Source organism: Pygoscelis adeliae, unplaced genomic scaffold (assembly GCF_000699105.1).
Source record: "Pygoscelis adeliae isolate BGI_AS28 unplaced genomic scaffold, ASM69910v1 Scaffold218, whole genome shotgun sequence".
In the NCBI taxonomy this organism is placed as follows: domain Eukaryota; kingdom Metazoa; phylum Chordata; class Aves; order Sphenisciformes; family Spheniscidae; genus Pygoscelis; species Pygoscelis adeliae.
Genome location: NW_008825433.1, coordinates 5,151,825 through 5,170,939, shown reverse-complemented (window position 1 = coordinate 5,170,939; position 19,115 = coordinate 5,151,825). Strand labels below are relative to the sequence as shown.

Sequence of the window (19,115 nt, the reverse complement as noted above, 5' to 3'; positions counted from 1 at the left end):
AGCATGAAGCTGTTGAACATTTTCCCCAAACTCTAAAGAAATACCTACAAAGGAAAATCTCCAGAAAAAGGACTAAATTAACAGGAATATGCTGATGTACCAAGGGGAAGAAAAACTCAGTACTAGAGAGAAATGAAAGAGCTGTTCCTACTCACTAAAGCTCCCCCAACACTGTTAGTTTCAAGTTTACTCCTATAAATTAGCGCTCCTACAAGCCTAATTTTGGATCCGAAGCATGTCTCTCTTTAGGACTTTGTTTAGTTCTCTGTTAAATCTTGGCTCTTCTTTAATCAGTCTTGCAAGTATCAGAGAATGACTTGAAACAGAATCTACTCTTAGATTCTTTTCTTCAGAAGTATATATTTACAATGGTAGGCACTAGGCAGAGTTGACAGTAAAACTGTGTACTGTTCTCACAGCATGCTTAGAATACTGGGCTTTTGATATGGCATCAGCCTTTCAAATTTGAGACTGAAAAATTGTGGGAAATTATTGTTTTGTCCAAAAGTGTTAAAAGATATTAGGTTTCCACAGCTGTTGGGCATTTGAATAACATTTGTTTTGTTTAAAAATACAAAAAGCTGTGTTAAGAAACAATGAATGTGGACATAGTGAAAATGCAATAATTCATGGCAGAATTACTAAGAACTTCAGTGAAAAAAACATGATGATGATTCATATCCTTTCACAAGGCATATTAGAAGGAAATAAAAGCCAAGCTGTTACACACATCATCTGGAATGAAAAAGTGAATTAAGTCAAAGATAAAATTTTAAATGGAGTTAGTACTTGGTGAGGTTGAAAAGCCTCTTTTAAATAATGGGAATGGCAGGTCTGATGGCAGCAAAAGGTTGTAGTTACATCCAAAGGTGTGCTGTAAACCAAATGACAATCCAGAGAATCATTTAATGAGTGTGCACAAAAAAATAATACACTACTTGGAACAGAAGGCAAACATTAGAAACTTTCTCTAGTTGAATTGTATAGAACCTGGTATCATGTGTTCATATAAAAGTTTTATAATGCTTTCAAATTTTAAAAAAAAATTCTAAAACCATGAGGAGTAAGTAATAAGAATTCTGACTGCTTTAAAAGAACATGTAAAATGTAGCTGAAGATACTGCATTCATAATCATGTACATACACATCAAGTGTTCCACTTCAGTAGTGAAATTCACATGAATTCCAGATTTCCTATGAGAAATATACTTTAATTAAGCATTTCATAGGGATTTGTTCCCAAATGCTAAAAGAAAGGGTCTTTGTTTTCAATATGTTGAGACCTACTTACGTAATATCAGCATTAGGATGGAGACCAAAGACCATTGGGCTGTCGATGGCAGGGAGTGACTGGATGGATTCAAAATACTGTTCCAGGGTTTTGCACACTGGAATTTTATATCCAGTGTGAAAACAGAAAGTGCTGTCAAACATCTTTTCGTTAAACCATACCTGTGAAAAATCCAGAGGAAAAAAAACACAATTACTTTGCTACTCAAAGTTTTTTTTTTATCTCATTTTTCTTCTTGGAGAATTAGAGTTCTTGTTTTAGCTACTACATCTAATTTTACTTGAATACACGAGTAAATCATTAAAAGCTATGTCTTCTAAGTTTGAGTTCCAGCTAAGTCTTTTTAATAGTTTCTGCTCCTCACTAATGAGAAACCAATGGGAAGAACGTCACTGCCAAAAAAATCATTTCACTCTGAAAAGTCTTATAACTGGTGAAGAAGTACATATTCAGCAGAAAGGTCTTCTGATTTCTGTATTGCAGCTGCCATTAAAAATGAAAGATAACTGTATTTTCAAGATCTCTCACCCTTGCAAAGCAATTAAGAAGACGCTTATCAAAGTCATCTGTGACTCGGCCTCCATATTGTACTTCTCCAATCATGTAGCGTACTGTGTTCCATGATATCCCCTGGATGCAAGTAATGTAAATAAAAGGCTGTAGTTATAACATGTAAAAAGAAGGTATCCAGCCTGTAATTTCGATATCATCTGAAGCTCATAAGGCTCTGAAATGTAAGCTGAAAAGGTCATTGTTGCAAGAAAAAAAAAACTTTATTTCTAATGTATTTTCTGAGCTCAGCTCTATAATTTTATAGTAGAGATGGGTTTGATCCTTCTATTAGAAATATATCTCATTATTTCTTGTGTGACCTGAAATCACTCTTAGCTGCTACTGCCTCTCCCCTTTCTTTTTTTTTCCCCTTTCCCCCAGTTTCTCATCTTTCTCTATTGACAAAGTGCTGCTTTGCAAGGAATGGCTATTCTATTACATTATTCCTTGACAAATAGTAGAAGACCAAATGGCAGCCATAGAGAAGTTTGACTGGCTCTGTCAAACTCTAAATATTTTAGCTCCCTTTCCAAAACATATATTGTATAGACCTGTTAATATTTTAGATATGGTACGGAAAAAAACAAGATCAAATTTTGAAGTTCTTAATTATTACGTATTTTTACATGGATGATAGTGCACAAAATATTTCAGCTTGACTGTCTTACAGAGAATCTGTAACTTAGATCATTAGAAGCTGCACTGAAAGAATAGCAATGAATAAACTATTATAAATAGTATCATGAAGAAAAAATTACAGGTGCTGTACAAAGCAATTAAATATACTGTATGCAAATTTTAGTATTCACCTTCTTGATGTCACATTCATCTAGGTGATTTTGTATAAACTGAACACTGGCTGTAAAGTCTGCTGAGTTAAATTCATAGGGAATATTCCAACCCAAAGGCCCAAACTTGCGTCGTTCCTTAGGAATACAATGAAAACCAAATATATATTTATGAAACAACATTTAATTTTGTTTCATTATTAAAGTTCAATAATAATAATAATAGTGGAGTAAAGAATTGAACTGAAGAAGAAAGCTAGCCTAGAAAAACAGCTGTGTGCCTCATACGCATCAGTAAAAAACAAAGTTTATTATTAAGTTACACCATGAGAGATAAGTATTTATAGAAAAAGCAACAGAATCATTTATTGCTACCTTTACTAATCATTGTATCAGTTATAGGCTTGAAATGTCTCATGTCTGTGTGGATGATCAGATTCCTATATTAAGTAATTAATGTAAAGAATTACCAAATCTCTGCATTTTCAGCACACTCAACAATTCTGAGTTCTACATTTTAGCATTTTTTTCTACATACATGGTCTACTAATGATAGTTTCAATTTTTCAAGCTCCTGTATTAATGCTCAGTTATCCAAAGGCTTCTAGGTTGCCCCTTTTGTCTTACTGTTTCCCTGTATTGTTTTAATATGTTTTTCAAAATTCATGACTTTATTATAAGGGTGCCACCACTACATTATTCAAATCTATTATTGTATACATATTTGAAAATAAAATTATAACACTTGCAGGAACAGAAAAATAGTTGACTATAAAAGTAAGAGACTATAATCTGCAGCCCTAACAATTTAAACATCCAACACTATTAGATTTCTCACAACTTTATTTTAACCACCTCAGTTATATTGCTCAATGATTTTTTTTCAGAACGTAGAATAAACTAATCCAAGAAGTTAAGAATTAAATTGCTGAATAGTGCTGACATTTATTAAATGAATAAACAGTGTAATACTGACATTCTAAAAATAACTAAGTGATAACATATTTATTAGAGTTTAAATTACCAGGTCAACAATGACTGACAGTCTTTGACATCTAGTTAAGTAATATTTAGGCACCTTAGCTACAATATTTAAAAAGAACTGGAACGGAAAAAAAACATTTATCTTTTCAAAATCAGGTATTGTTTATAAGCAGATGAGACAGCATTAACCAATAATACCCTGCAGAAAGGTATAATGATTTTCTGCGTAATTCTTTGAATTACTTCTTAAGCTATATTTCTCATAGCGATCTTGTCACCAAAGGATATTAGGAATTGGTCAGTTTAAAAGCAGGGCAATGTATATATTGCTTGGTGATTGGAAATCTATAAATAAATTTTCTGAACAGATGAATAGCTATAATGTTTTTTAAAAGTACTGATGGTCGAATAAACTTAGGTCTTCTAGTTCCACAAGAACAGTATAATCCTGAGGCAGTACACAGAACAACTTTCTCACTGTTTATAAAAAGGTAGAAGGAGGAAAATAATGCAGAATACTGTAACTTAATAGGGACCTCAACAAATCGTCTGTCTTTCACCATCTTTGCTACACTGAAAACACGAGCAGCTCAATAGAGCCTAAGGCTTAAATAGCATTTTAGAACTATTTTGAGATCCTTGCTGAAAAGAAGGTATATTCAGAGAGCTCAAAATGTTGGTATTTATTGTGATCTCAAAACTTACATATCTTTAAAGTACAAAGCATAGATATTGTGCTCACATTGGAATTCATGTAGAAAACACATTGACACAGATAAAAATAAGATAAAAACAAGACACTAAGTGATGGAATTTTATTTAATTTTAGCCATCTAGAAAGTAGACAGCTACTCTAAGGTGGGCATCTGGATTGCCTTTAAAATCAGTGGACAGAAAGAGTGATATATATCCAGAAAATGATTCACTCTTTTATAGAGAGACAGCTAAGACAGAAAAGATTATTTTCTTTTTCAAGGTGCTTCTCTATTTCTATTGACTACAGAGAGAGCTTTTTCCCTTACATTGAATAACTAACTTTTGGACAGCTAAAATTAGATGAGAAAAATCCTCATTCTAAATGCCCATAGTATGAAAAGTGTGTAAAGTTTATAAAACAATTAAGAGAATAAAGAACCTTGAAATACGGATTATAGAAATTAAAGCTTCAGCCCTGCAACATGATGCTACAATAAATATCAGAATGTGTATTGTCAGGAACCTCTGTAAAAGTGACACCATATATTATAACTCTATTTGCAAATCTTGTAAGAAATACCTGAACAGTAGAATGCAGGAAAGCTACAGTGTAAAGCAAGGGTTTCCACATAGGCATATTGCTAACTTCTAACAGATCCTGATTAATTCCAGAAAATGTTCTTTTCAAACTGGCACGTACACCCTGGGGAGGTTCATTTGTGAACTTTATAGCAATCTGTCATGCGAAAAAGATAAAGGAATTGGATTTGTTTACTGAACAAAACCAGCAACATACAAAAATGTCACAACTATTAGTTATAAATAAAATGTAAATAGTTGAAGCATTGTAGATAAAAGGTTGATATGTAGTTTTACTATAAACTGCATAAAAGGAGTATATATTAGATTAGGCCACAAAACTCTGTAATATAGATTACTTTAAGATTTTGAACATAGACCTTCAGTTTATGTTGGTCAGAACCATCACTGACACTCGTCCGTGGATCTAAGAATTTTCATGAACAACCTCGAAGCAATTGCCATGCTTTTCAGAAGGCATCATGTGGTTCTCTATCCCTAATTCAATGACTGAGTGATAGAAGAGAACTATCCAGAGTAGATGACAAGAACTCTCTTGTATTTCTGGTCCCAGGACTTCACAGTAAATACAAAGACATCTCACCTCGCCTCAGATCAGATCTTTGTGTTCAGTGGCTTCCCTGGACTCTGTGGCTATGTGTGCAGCAGTAAATTAGATTCACCTGAGAATGTTTCTGGGCACTCTGGTCAGCAGGCATGGAATCCGCATTTGTGCTAGTAAACTGCCACAGCCCCTTAGAATACAGCCCCTTAGTTTCATGCGAACTGCCTAATGGGAATAGTTTCTACAAAATTTTAGTTGTCAAGCCGTGCCTGCAAATTATTTGAAAGAGTGCTAGTTAGCACAGGTTTTCACGTCAGAGAATATTGTAACTAACTAACTTATCCCTATGGACTATTGCATTCCAATTCTGGGTAATGTTCATGGGCACACTTGAATTGATTAGTTCAGACACAGCCTGGCCTTACCAGAATCTGTATTCCTTCAGACACTTTCAAATGCTGGAGGAACCCAAATAAAAAAGTATTTTTTTGGCTCCAACAGTTAAGTACATGGCTGGCTGGCTTGGGTAACATGGCAGCATGCATTGAAAGCATAGTAAATGCCAGGCTGCCCACAGGCTGAATGCAAGCATGGCTCTGAAGTGTTTCTACTTCTGAGAGACACTTAATGGAAGACACTGGTGAATATGTACTTCACCTGGCAGTTTTACTATCTCCATATTTGTGGTAAAGAACTTCAATTATTTTTAAGGAATGACTTTTCAACTTCAGTCTCACAAACTTATTTCTGGGCTGCAGAGCACAGGCAAGCTGTCTCAGAGATGAGCTCCAGCCTTCTGCAAGGACCTAGCTGCATATGAACACACTAGAATGTTGGACTGAATGGGAACAATTGCTAACCAGTCTTTCCACATTTCAGAGGATATCTTGTTCAGTTTTTGATGAACGTCCTGTATAAAAAACCCAAATCATTCTCTCCTTTCTTCTGAGAAAGAGCTGACATTTGGTTTGTCAGTTATTCATTTTCTGGAATCTCTGAATATGTTAATATTTTAACAGGTAATGTGACACTATAGGCTGGGAAATCACATGTGAAACATTTGAGATAAATGCAGTGAAGATTCTTCTAGCATCCCTCTCAGTTTTCTATTCTCACTTTTAGCAAACTGTATGTTTATATACCCTACTATTCATAAACCTCCTGAAAATGCAGGATGATTTCATTTTCTGTTGAGAGAATACAAGAGAATGTAGGTCCATACTATTAGCTTTCTATACACAGTCTTTTTTCCATGGTGACATACATTTTGTACTGAAGGTTGTCTCCTAGTGTGCTGGTTTTGGCTGGGATAGAGTTAATTTTCTTCACAGTAGCTAGTATGGGGCTGTGTTTTGGATTTGTGCTGGAAACAGTGTTGATAACACAGGGATGTTTTCGTTACTGCTGAGCAGTGCTTACACAGAGCGAAGGCCTTTTCTGCTTCTCACACCACCCCACCAGCGAGTAGGCTGGGGGTGCACAAGAAGATGGGAGGGGACACAGCCGGGACAGCTGACCCCAACTGACCAAAGGGATATTCCATACCATATGACGTCATGCTCAGCATATACAGCTGGGGGAAGAAAGAGGAGGGGGGGACGTTTGGAGTTATGGCATTTGTCTTCCCAAGTAACTGTTATGTGTAATGGAGCTCTGCTTTCCTGGAGATGGCTGCACACCTGCCTGCCGATGGGAAGTGGTGAATGAATTGTTGTTTTGCTTTGCTTGTTTGTTTGTGTTTTGGTTTACCTGTTAACCTGTCTTTATCTCAACCCATGACTTTTCTCACTTTTACTCTTCTGATTCTCTCCCCCATCCCACCCGGGGGGAGTGAATGAGTGGCTGTGTGGTGCTTAGTTGCCGGCTGGGGTTAAACTACGACACCTAGATTCATTTGAGAAAGTAACCCTTTCCCCCCTTCACTTCCTAGATATCAGGTATGTTATCTATTTTTATTTAGAGAGAATGAGAACCACTAAGGAGACTCCCACTGCTTTTAAGAGGAAAGGGGTCTATGAACACAGAAGTGTCAACACACAGCTATTACACTAAATATTAACTAGCATTGTGACCTGCTGTGAGAGTGCTAGGAACCATCATAAGTGACTTAAATGCACTTCGGAAGAGTTTAGGCAATTTTCCTGGTACTGATGAAAAATGTCTCCTTGAGAGCTATGGAACAATCATTTATAGTTTATCCAGAGAAAAACAGGTAACTTCTTGATAGATTATGTTCTTTGACATGTGCTGTCCGTGCTGTCCCCTTTATCCTTTATTTCAGATAAGGAAATCTGGAAGAGTCTAAGTACATTTGTGGGCATTACTCTGTTCACAAAGGCATCTGGCTGGGCAAAAAGGGATACAGGTAAAGCCTGATAGTTTTGATTCAAGTGTTTCTGTGTACAGAATTAGTGTGAATTCACACATACATAATGCACCTTTGAGAACTTCCAGTTACTGGTAAGTAACCTTCCTGTTTAAAGTGATATTTGCAGTGTAAGCTAAGTTCATTTTTTCTTAGGCTTTGGAGTTTTTTTCCCCCCATTTATTTGATTTCCATTTACACATGTAATCTGAATAATTTTTATGGCACGAGGTACCTGAATTAAATATTTGAACAAACCTGTAGCAGCGTAATTGGGAATTTAGGATGTGGTTCAGTAGTTATCCAAACTCGAAACGTCTCATCCTGTATCTCGGCAGTAAGAAGTGTCTCCAGTAGTTCATCCATAAAATCCAGTCCAAGATGACAATTCTGAAGTAACACCCAGCCTCCCTAAAGAAGAATATCGACTATTATCATATAAAATTTAGAACAAGTTATTCATAATGCTAAAACCAACTGTCTATATTAGAATCAAATTTGTTTTTGCATGTTTGGTTTTTAGGTTTTTTGTTTGTTTGGGTTTGGTTTTTTTTATTTTTTTGACTTTTGGTCTGTTCCTGAATATTTATTATCATTTGATTTTGTATTGGCACAGTTAAAGCAAATAGGAAAAGTTAGTGCAAAAGTTATTTCCACATCCTATTGTTCACAATGAAAATAACATCACCAGAGCCAATATGCTAAGTAAAGTATCAGTGCTACCTAGTGGCAAAAAGAAGTAATTCCTGTCCTCTCCCACCAAAACACCAGTGATAAGCAATCCTGCCATCAGATCCAAAAGAATGAGAGTGGAAAAATAACAGCTGAAATCTAAGGAATACATCTTTTTTCAAACGTATTTGTTAATAACATAATCAAAAGTAAGTGTTAAGAGGTGGTAACAAGACTCTCAAACTTTTCAACTGCAATTAGTTTATCTGCAATAAATGCATATGTATGAAATTCAACCTTTGTATATTAATTTCGATCTTATTCAGCTCTCAAGTTGCATGGAAGCTCTGTTTTGATTATCATCTCTCTGCACTTCTGCTCATGAATGTAAATTCAATCAGCTTTTGTAGCATCACTTTAGAAGCCTGATAAATCAGAAGCCTGATATTAAAATGGAGCATTATTTAATCAGTTCTAAACAGTGATGTGTGGATTTCATTACAGCTTGTAATTTCATTTTGGCAATTTTGTTTTAGTTCATTTAAAAAGAAATAAATAACATTTGGTGACAAAATGTAATTGAAATATTTATCGTCAACTGATGGATATTAAAAAAAAAAAGATTAAATGAAGGGTTTTTTTTCCTTCTTTTATGGGGAACCATTTTTTTGAGGAAGATCTTTAATCAGTTTGTCACATTTCCAAATGAATCAGGCTCAGTTTTTTAAAATTATCTACCTGTAACACAGCACAGCAGTTTTAATCATATTATATACTCTTGGCCAGAGGTAGGAAAAACACACAGATATTTGTCTTCATATTCACTAATTCTGTTTTGTTCTTGCAAATCTGATGTTCACATATCCCTCCCTCTATAAAATGTATACACTACCAGGGCATTTAGTTCAGAAATTGTTACTAGTAGCTCTACTGGAGTGCTGTTTTGAGTATGCTTGTGGTTTTAATTGAGGGCAAAAAAAGGCAGGGATGCCCCAGTTCTCACCATTCCAATGAACTGGAAGTTCATGAGGACCATTCTAGACATACGAACACAAAGAAGTACAAGAGATGTATGTGTGCACTTGCACATCATAAATAATGCCATCTGCTATAAAGAGATTTCTTTTTTCTCTTTTTCCAAAGTGGTGTACATCTATATTCCAGTACTGTGCCACCACATTTGGTAGGACTTGAGAGGTTACTGGGATACAATATAGAGAACTTCCATAACCAAGGCTGCATTAGCTAGAGAACTTTGGATTATACAGTAATGTCTAGCAAATGTGCAGTAAAGGCCATATACAAGTATTATATTTGTCTGTAATAGAGAAACACAAATGAAGCAGACTGTACTATGGTCAAATGAATAAATATAATTTGGCAAGATATCTTATTTTCGCCTCAAATGAAAATATCTCACAGATAGCAGGCAATACAATTGGAATTCCCTGAACTGATACTGCCTGACCTTTTCTTTTTTCTGCATGAAAGACAGGAAGTCCTGGAAAGGCTCTGAAGCACTTCAGTCTATCAGATTAAAAGGACACGACTTAGCAGAAGTCTAAAGAAAGAAGCATTTCTTTATCTCATTGTGATTAAACATTGGAGAATAAAGTGACAAAAGAACTGTTTAGTTCAGATGGACATCTGAAATAATCTTGATAATGAATCGGCAACAGTCTCAAAAGTACATTTTTTCTTGCAGAGTGTTCTGTGTTGTGATCTCATTTTCACCGTTTGTCCTTCCAGAAGTCTCATGGGTGAGGACAGAGACCCAGGGAATCTCATGGGTGTCATATACTGTGAGGAGTTAAGTTTTAAATCTCATAATGAATCCATCTTTAACTTTTTATCTAACTTTTGATGGCTACTCCTACTGTAGGTATGAAAGCATACACTGGTTAACAAATAGGTAATACAGTACCAATCAAACCTTTTACTGAACACAAGTCAGTTCAGGTTTCTTTAGGTGAATATTACAAGCAGTGCTGTACTCCTGGTTTAGTAAGGACTAACTGTCAGTTATGGTCAGATGAAAAATACGTTTCATTTATCAATATAGTTCTTCCAGTCTTCTACTCTCTATTAGTAGAGATATTCTAGTCCTTCAGAATACTGGAATAAGACTAATTCCCGATATTTTGAGTTTACAGGCAACTCTGGCTGTATGTCTTCATTTGCAACACTGTCTACAACTCTTTGAAGTGTCCAGCTGACCAGACTGTGCTACCTTTACACTGTAACTTTTATACTGTATTTGGGGTGTCAATTACCATCTTTCTGGAGCTGCTGCTTAGACTTCTCATGTTTTTACTGTTTGAGAATATCACCTGCCATAACAAAATACACTACAATATTTAAGAGAAAAATTCTTAAATATTGTTTGGAAATTCTTAGACATCCTGGGACTCAAAGCCAAAAGGATTGGCAATTAAAGAAACAAAGAACCAAAAACAATCGCCAGTGAGCAAGAGGCCCTCTCACTAGCACAGATGTGAGGAAAATGTGAGGCGGTATTAGGAGCCAGCACATCCTTCTACATCTACAGCTTTAAGCTATGTGTGCACTCACCATTTTACCCAGTAGAAGCTATGCAACTTCTAGGTAGCTCTCATAGGGGAGGGTGGGGAAAAAAAAAAGAATTCCACTAAAGAGGTGGTATCTGCAAGTCCTGCAGGATAGAAACAGGACAGGATGTCCTTTTGCCTTTGGATAACAGCATAATGATAAGAAGGTAACATGCGACCTTTAAAAAGCTGCTCAGTATTACTGCTAGCAGAAGTATTGACTTGGACTCCCCTGGCATATGCATATCCCACAGTGGAATGTTTTTAGGCTCAGGCACTCAGGGAGACCTTTCTACCCTGAGATATGCCTGATAGTAAGGTGAAAATGCAAAATATTGAAGATTGCATGCAAAAGAGGTGTAAAAGAATGCTAAAACAGACAATCAACTTATATTGCAGTGTTTTTTTCCCACCTGTTGCATAGACATCTGTATGAATTTGCGTGCATGAACTTCTTGTCCTTGACCCATCGAGATGGTCCTACATTCTACAATATATTTGACAACATATGATTAATGAACTTACATTCTTCAGAAAAAGTAAGAATTCAAACTCAGTCCAAAAAAAGTGATATAAATACAGCACAATTAAGTACATTTTTATACAAAAATATATACTTATGAAAGTAGAATCTCTTCACTATCATATTATGCTACTATGTATAAATTTTCTAAACATTGAAAATTTGTAAAATAACATTAAAATAAACATCCACAATATTTACAGTGTTAGTAGAAGTGAAAGACTGTGACTAATGTTGTTATTGTCAATGGGAATTTGTGCCAATTTTTAATGAAGCCACAGTATTTGAAATACGAACCCAGATTTTTCTGTAACTGTAGGTAATGAAGCCACATAAATGAGCACATATAATTGTAAAACTGCATTTGTGACCATATTAATGTGACTAATATAATGAATATATGTATCTACTTCCAACTCAGTTTGTATGCACAATTTTTCAAAATTTCCATGTAATGTAGCCATAAAGTCCAGAATATACAAAAGCAGATCTTGTGGGTATTTTCTGTTACAAAGTAATCTTGTAAGCAGATTGCTGATTTTTACGTTACCTGCAGTTAAGAGTTAAAACAAGAAAAGAGTATTGTCACCATGCCAGAATTAAAACAAACAAACAAACAAACAAATATTGTCTTATAGTTAGGAATTAAAAAAAAATCACTGGGAAGGATGATAATTTAAAAAAAAAGAACTGAAAACATTACTGTCCAACTGCATACAGAACGATCCTCAGCATGCCATCTTTTATTTAAAATGTTATTTTATCTCTAAGACGATGGTTCAGGAATAGTCAATAGTGCAACAGAATTTAAGAAATACTTTTCAGAAAAAAATATCTCTGAAATTACTTACATTACCCTTCTGTATCTTAACACATGACAATGAATAATTACTTCATACCTAATTTAAGCTTCCTAGCCAAGGAATCAATCTGAATAGTTGGGTCAGATCCCATAGACAAGAAACAGATGAGAGGTGTTTGTGTGTCACTTTCCTCCCAAGTTTTTTCTAAATTCAAAATGACTGGTTCTGTATATTTCTCATCCAAGGAATTTGCAATATATTTCCTGGCTTGGGAAAGCGTTCGGTCTGGACACCAAGACCTAGAAATAAAAATATATAACAAGATATAAATTCAATGCCTCTTCTGGTCTTGCAAAGACCAGATTTAACTTAGAAATTCTATTTTTATCAAATAGAGATTTTTGCTTCATAATATGCATATATATATACACACTTTCATATATATGTTTTTAGGTTTGTCTTTACAGATATAATAATAGACAGTGCTAGGAGTCTTCCCTCTACGTATGCCTGTTCAATATTTTCAGTTGCTTACAATTTTCCCTTAACTAAACTATTTGCACTGGAATTTTCTGTTCTGGGTACCTTTATCAGGTTGGGACATTCTTCATTTTAAACAGAGCTTTTGTATCTGAGGACCCAAGGAGGGAAATGTAAGATTGTTTTTGTGCTTTAGTAAAATTCTGCAGATGTTTCATTGGGTCTGTTAGTCTTTTAGGGTACAGACTCAAATCTTTTGCACTGGACTGCATTTGTGTTGGGGATAAGTCTCTATTTTTCCCAACGAAAAAAAAAAACCCAGACAACTACTTTTGGATAAAAGATATGACTTTGCAAAGCTTCCATTTATAGGCTTATTATTTAAAGGCTTAGGACTTGGATGCTCCCCCTCCCTCTTCAGGGTGTATAGCATAGAACAATATAGTACTTCTTCCATCAGATTCTGGCCTTTTTTACTGTACAGGTTGAATCCGCTCCAAAGGCAAATCATGGTCTAGTAATTAATGTTGTTGGTTTTTTGTAGTGTCTCTGATTTATTTATTGTAGCTCTTGGAAAGTATACAATGAACGTAGGAAGATATGATCTCATGCATAAGGCAGCTGAATGCTGCTTTGGGGAACTACATTCTATCCCAAGTCCTGCCACAGAGATCTTAGCTGATGCAATAAAATAATTTATAGCATACTTTTCACATGGGCCTTTTGAATACCTGTTTTGCATTTTCATAAATCTCTTTTTTAAAAATTATTTATTTAAAGTTATTTAAAATAGTTCATTTTAAAAGAAATGAAAAAAAAATTGAAAACTATCTGAATTATTCTACTTTCTCTGTGGCTTTTTGGAGAAGGCTGCAATGTGGTTCCCAGTTTCCATTTGTCATGACATAAAAGCAAAGCTATAAAAAATATTTTCTAGAAATAACTTTTTTAGACTCTTCAGATGATAGCTCCGAAGTGCGTGAATTAAATCATATTTCATGTGAGTGAATTAAATAATATTTCATGTCACCCAGAAATTAATAAAAATTACACTAATATGATAATAGCATACTGATAGACTGAGACACGTGATGCAACCATGTATGTATTTCCCAATTTTCTGAAGATGCTCACCTGATGAGTAAAAGCTTGCGAAAGGTATCAAGTGAATCATTATATCCATCAGGTATAATTTCTTCCTCGGGAGCATCTTTATCAAACCAACTTTTCCATCCCTTTTCATTATGGGCTATCTAAATATATTACATTAACGCACATATAAATATATTTCAGCTGTAGCAAAATCCCCTTGTAAATGTATATTTTAATGAGAGTCTATTATTAGGATATATTACAAGTAACATTAAGAGTCTATAACATTTAAGACATATGCCATCTGAATTGCTATAATCGAAATTTTAGTATTAAGATGCAGGCTCTTAAGCTAATCAGTTATCCATGGATTGCCCTCCCAAACACATGCAGCTAATTAAGAAAAATCAATAATTAGCAGAAGGATTCTACACTACAAGAGAAACATACTGTGATTAATTTATTCCTTCTGATCACAAAGTACTAAGAGGAACAGAAAATCTGTCCCAGTACAGTCCAGCCAGCTAAAGAATTACAAATTAAAAATAACAGACTCTAGTAACCTTTTGACTTGAGAAAGAATAAATCTGACCACAAATATGATCATTATTTAGGCACCTCTTAGAACCCATGACCTAACAGGACAAGGGATACTGGTGGACAGAACATAGTGAAAATTGCTATGCAGTTGAGCTTTTAATGCAGTGACTGAGAAGAGTCAGCTACTGCAATGTTCTCAGATCACTGGAAAGAGAACAAGGAACACACTGATACCATCTGTTCTGAAATACAGTTCTATATGCCTATTATAAGCCCAGGAGCTCTGTCCAGCTGACTGACTTGGTTTCAAATAGTAGTTTCAGAACAACCTACACCAAGCATGGACTGGGAGAGGAGTGAGAAACGAGCATACAAGGGCCCTCTTCCAACCACGTATTTCCTATAATGAAACTAATTCAGAGAGATTCATAAACACCAAATGTCCCTTTCTGAACTATAAACCAAGTCTGAGAAAAAAAATTACTTTATGAACAAATAGCTCAGTTCTACATTAACTGACATCAACCTGAGCACATGCTAGGAGAGAGTATTCATAGGAGGTACCTTCTCAATGCTAGGCCACGGCCAGAGATAGGTTACTGAGCTAAAGGGACGTTAGTTGACTCAGTAAAATCATTAAGCTTTCATTACATATTTCTTTTTACCATCTCTTACTCAATCACAGCTGGAAGTAGGAACAGTGTGAAAAGGAACAGGGCCATCTAAAAGAGGAATATGGCTTTATTAAATTAAGTTAGGCATCTGGGACTGGAGGACTTAATTTTTAGAGAAGAAAAAAATTTGTAACTGGCAAGAAAAAAAGAAAATCACAGGCAACCTCTTGAGAACTGGGCATACCATTTTCAAGCAATTTTTTCTTACTTTAAATCATTTTCTGTTTGTATCTAAATGAATAATGATACAGTTGTATTTAATATGATGAGCCAAATAGAACAGCACATCTAATGGATGCAAATATGTATTAAAAAGATGTTATCTCCATATTTGCATTTTTTATTGATATCCTAGTTGGCACTCTCCCAGATTCCATCTCTATCTATTAATAAAATCACCTGTTACTTTTCAACTTGTAAATATATGGCAATTTTAAGTTAGTGCTAAAAGATTAGTTTAAAAAGAGGCCTTTGGGGGTAACATGGTTGCCTAAGTATTTTGGAGTCTAAAATTTTGTTTGCACCAATTCCAGAAAAGTCCTATAACAGAACCACTACAATCTACAAATTAAAAGGAAAATACATAATTCAAAACCCCATGACTAAATTTAAATAATGTTAGCAAGTGTGCAGTGGCGTGCATTTTGGGTTCTGGTGCCCTAACAACCCAGAGTGAAGGCCTAACTAGAATTCCTCCAACTTTCTCCTAACTCAATATCCTGTTTTGATACCTCCAGAAACCAAAACCTGGAGGAAATGGGCCAGTATGTATCCAGATCTTGCCTTGATACAGAGTTGGGAAAAAGCCAGGACCCACTTCCAGGTACACCATTTAGCTAAAATCTCTGCTACCCTTCAGGGCACTAAATGCCTTCACAAAATGGACTTGGCTGACCAATGCTGTAACAGCAAGAACTTAGTGTCCTGGCTATCAGCCTGGTTAACAAGGAGTACTTAGGAGGTACAGAAAGAGAAATACTTAGGGACTGTTTTAACTACACTCAAAAAAAGATAAATTTACTAAAGTAAAGCAAATAATTGACAAACATGTCACAAGCTTATGTGCATATTTGTTCATGTATGCCTTAATGAAATAAATAGTATTTTTATAGCTAGCTCATCACATCTGAATAACATGTTAACCTTGGAATGGAAATGAGCATTTAAAAACAAGCAGCAAACAATTTACTTGTAAAAGCCTATCAGACTTAGGACATAAAACATTGTAACTTAAAACCTGACACTCATAGATTAACTTTCTGAGCCTTTTTGATACCTCTACTTTTTTATCCTTTCTCCTTATTTCTGTCTCTCTCTCACTGGCTTCCTTTTTTACTAGTTCTTTGCTCTTGTTCTCTTCTCTTTCTACCTCAATGACCATAATACAAAATACAATAAAGCAGATAAAAAAACATAGAGCAAATAAATGTACCCCTGTAGAGCAAATAAATATACCCCCATTCATGCTACCTAACTGTTCACTTCTGTGCCTTTATTCTGTATTCTCTCTGGCCTTGTTCTTAACTACGTCTTGTGCATTCTAAATGTAAAATATGGGAGCACAAATTATGGTTGGGAAAATGGTTAACATTGAAAAGAACATTAGTAGATATCACCTGATTCAAAATTTCTGCAAACTGTGGAAGTTTGCTCAATTCCACTAGGTTTAGCCACATCATGTCAAGAATCCAGCGGAAAGGTTTGGGTGGGCAAGCCTGTAGATCCAATGCTGCACCTCCTGTTGATAAAAACATTCTGATGAAATACACATGACATTCCAGGGGTCAATATATATTTGACATTTCTTTTTAAATTATGTTTTCTTGCCCATGTAATTTTCACTGGGGTACTAATTGCACTCTTGTGTACTTAACGTTTATTTCATAAGATCATAGGATAATGTAGTCTGGAAGGGACCTCAGGAGGTCTCTAGTCCAACCTGTTGAAAGCAGGGTCAGCTAGGAGATAAAATCAGGTTTTTATTCTGTCTGGTCTTGAAAACCTCCGAGGATGGAGACTGCACAACCTTTCTAGACAATGTGTTCTAATGTTTGTCTGTCCTCATAATGAAAAAAATTCCCCTTACACCCACTCTGAACCTCTCTTTTTTTCAGTTTATTTCTGTTGTCTCCCATCTTCCTACTGTGCACCACTGTGAAGAGCCAGGCTGTGTCTTCTTAATGGCCTTCTCATAGGTGTTGGAAGGCTACTATTGGAGTCTCCCCTAAGCCTGTTTGCCAAGCTGGACAAGCCCAGTTCTCTCAGCTTCTCATCTTAGATCATGTGCTCCATATAGTTTGTTGTTATAAGTTTATACAATGATACTGATTATACTTAAAGTATGGCAGATTATTTAATAATCTCTTTTCCTTTTCATCTGTGCTGATAATACACTAGAGATAATTCTGTATTTATCTGAAAGATAAAAATATTCCTCTGAAGACCTTCCCTTAGACAGTCTACATTTTATCCCACTATTCCAAAAAAGAAAAGAAATTTAAAAGAAAGTCTTATTTTCTCCACTGCAAACTTCTACCTCTTCTCTAATGAAATGCATAGTTATAATATCTAAAGAATGTTACACAATTTAGCAAAGTAATCTCCTGGGATCATTGGAAAAAAACCCAAACATAACAAGAGATGAAAGAAACTCTGGACTGATGGAATCAATCAATCCTAGACCAGCCTAACAAGCACAAATCATTTTAAATAGCATAAATAAGCCCAGATAGCTAGTAGATAATACACGTTTCACATCCTCTGATGAAGAGGAAATACAAAGGAACACCTCTGGGATAAGACTGCAATCCAATTTTAAACAGATTAACTTGTAACTTTTTATTGTAATTAACGTTTAATCATAATTTTCATCTTGTAGCTGCCTCTTCCCCAATCCGCCACAAATTAATTCATGTCACTTCTTGGGAAAATTAGAGGGTGTTGTTCCAATGTTCTCCAGAACTAGGTCACCGGTATAATGAATTTCACCAACTTGTTACAAACAAACTAAAAAATCACCTTGGAATAATAAATATTATGTTTAAGCACTTATGTGAGCATGTGTGTGTCTATATATATGAGCTGTAATTATTTCAGTACTTTCAAATTATACATACATGCTTACCAAAAACTACATACAGAAATGTATATGTAGTTCCTTTTCAATTAATATATTAATACTTTTACAAACTATGTCTAATTATTCCATAGATTATCAAGAGGTTTTAACACAAAGATCTTTTTTCTTATTCTGCACTCACCTCATTCTCCAATTCTCCATGAATGGGATATAGAGAAAATGAATCATAAAAGCAAGAAGGAAAAGAAGACAAACTTATCGTTGGTGTGAAAAGGTAATTAGAATATTAATTTCTTAAATAAAGCACAAATTTTGTAATTTAAGAAATTATTGGGAAGACATATATAGTATTTTTGATGCAGCTAAAGAACTAAGACTAAAGTTCTGACACATTATAGGAAAGAGCTTATGGTGCTGCAAATGCTATAATGCAGCAAATTCTTTCTGATTTTCCTTAAGTCTGTTCTGTTTACATTATAGACTTTACAGGGAAAGACTTGATACTTTGAGATGTTTTCCTGCAGGCTTCCAGGATGCAAGAATTGTATTTATACTATCAGTGATGATTTTCAGGAAACAGCAGCTCTGCTTCTTTTAAAAGAATAAACACATGATTCAGAAAGACTAAATATTTTCCTAGCTACCTGAATATCCTTAAGTAGAAACACAAGAATCACCTTGCTGACTCTGGACATTAGTATGCCAATAGGAACAATTAACATCAAAAGAAAGTAAAAGTTTCAATGAATGGACACTAAACAGATCTTCGGGAAGGTTTTGCTTTTGGGGAAATTTTTAAACCTTCATTTTTTGAGGCAGACTTATTCAATGAAGAATGAGAATTACAAAAGTATAAACAACGTGT

The 19,115-nt window shown here is 35.0% G+C and overlaps 1 protein-coding gene across 1 annotated transcript in view; it reads right to left on the bottom strand.

Moving 5' to 3' along the window:
- The window catches only part of DNAH8 (dynein, axonemal, heavy chain 8), a 146,215-nt gene that overhangs the window by 8,774 nt on the left and 118,326 nt on the right, over positions 1-19,115 (bottom strand). Inside the window, 9 exon segments of the mRNA XM_009331077.1 lie at positions 1,292-1,452; positions 1,820-1,921; positions 2,653-2,769; positions 4,892-5,047; positions 8,079-8,231; positions 11,473-11,546; positions 12,482-12,684; positions 14,000-14,118; positions 16,788-16,909. Of these exon segments, the coding sequence (XP_009329352.1) occupies positions 1,292-1,452; positions 1,820-1,921; positions 2,653-2,769; positions 4,892-5,047; positions 8,079-8,231; positions 11,473-11,546; positions 12,482-12,684; positions 14,000-14,118; positions 16,788-16,909 (1,207 nt within the window).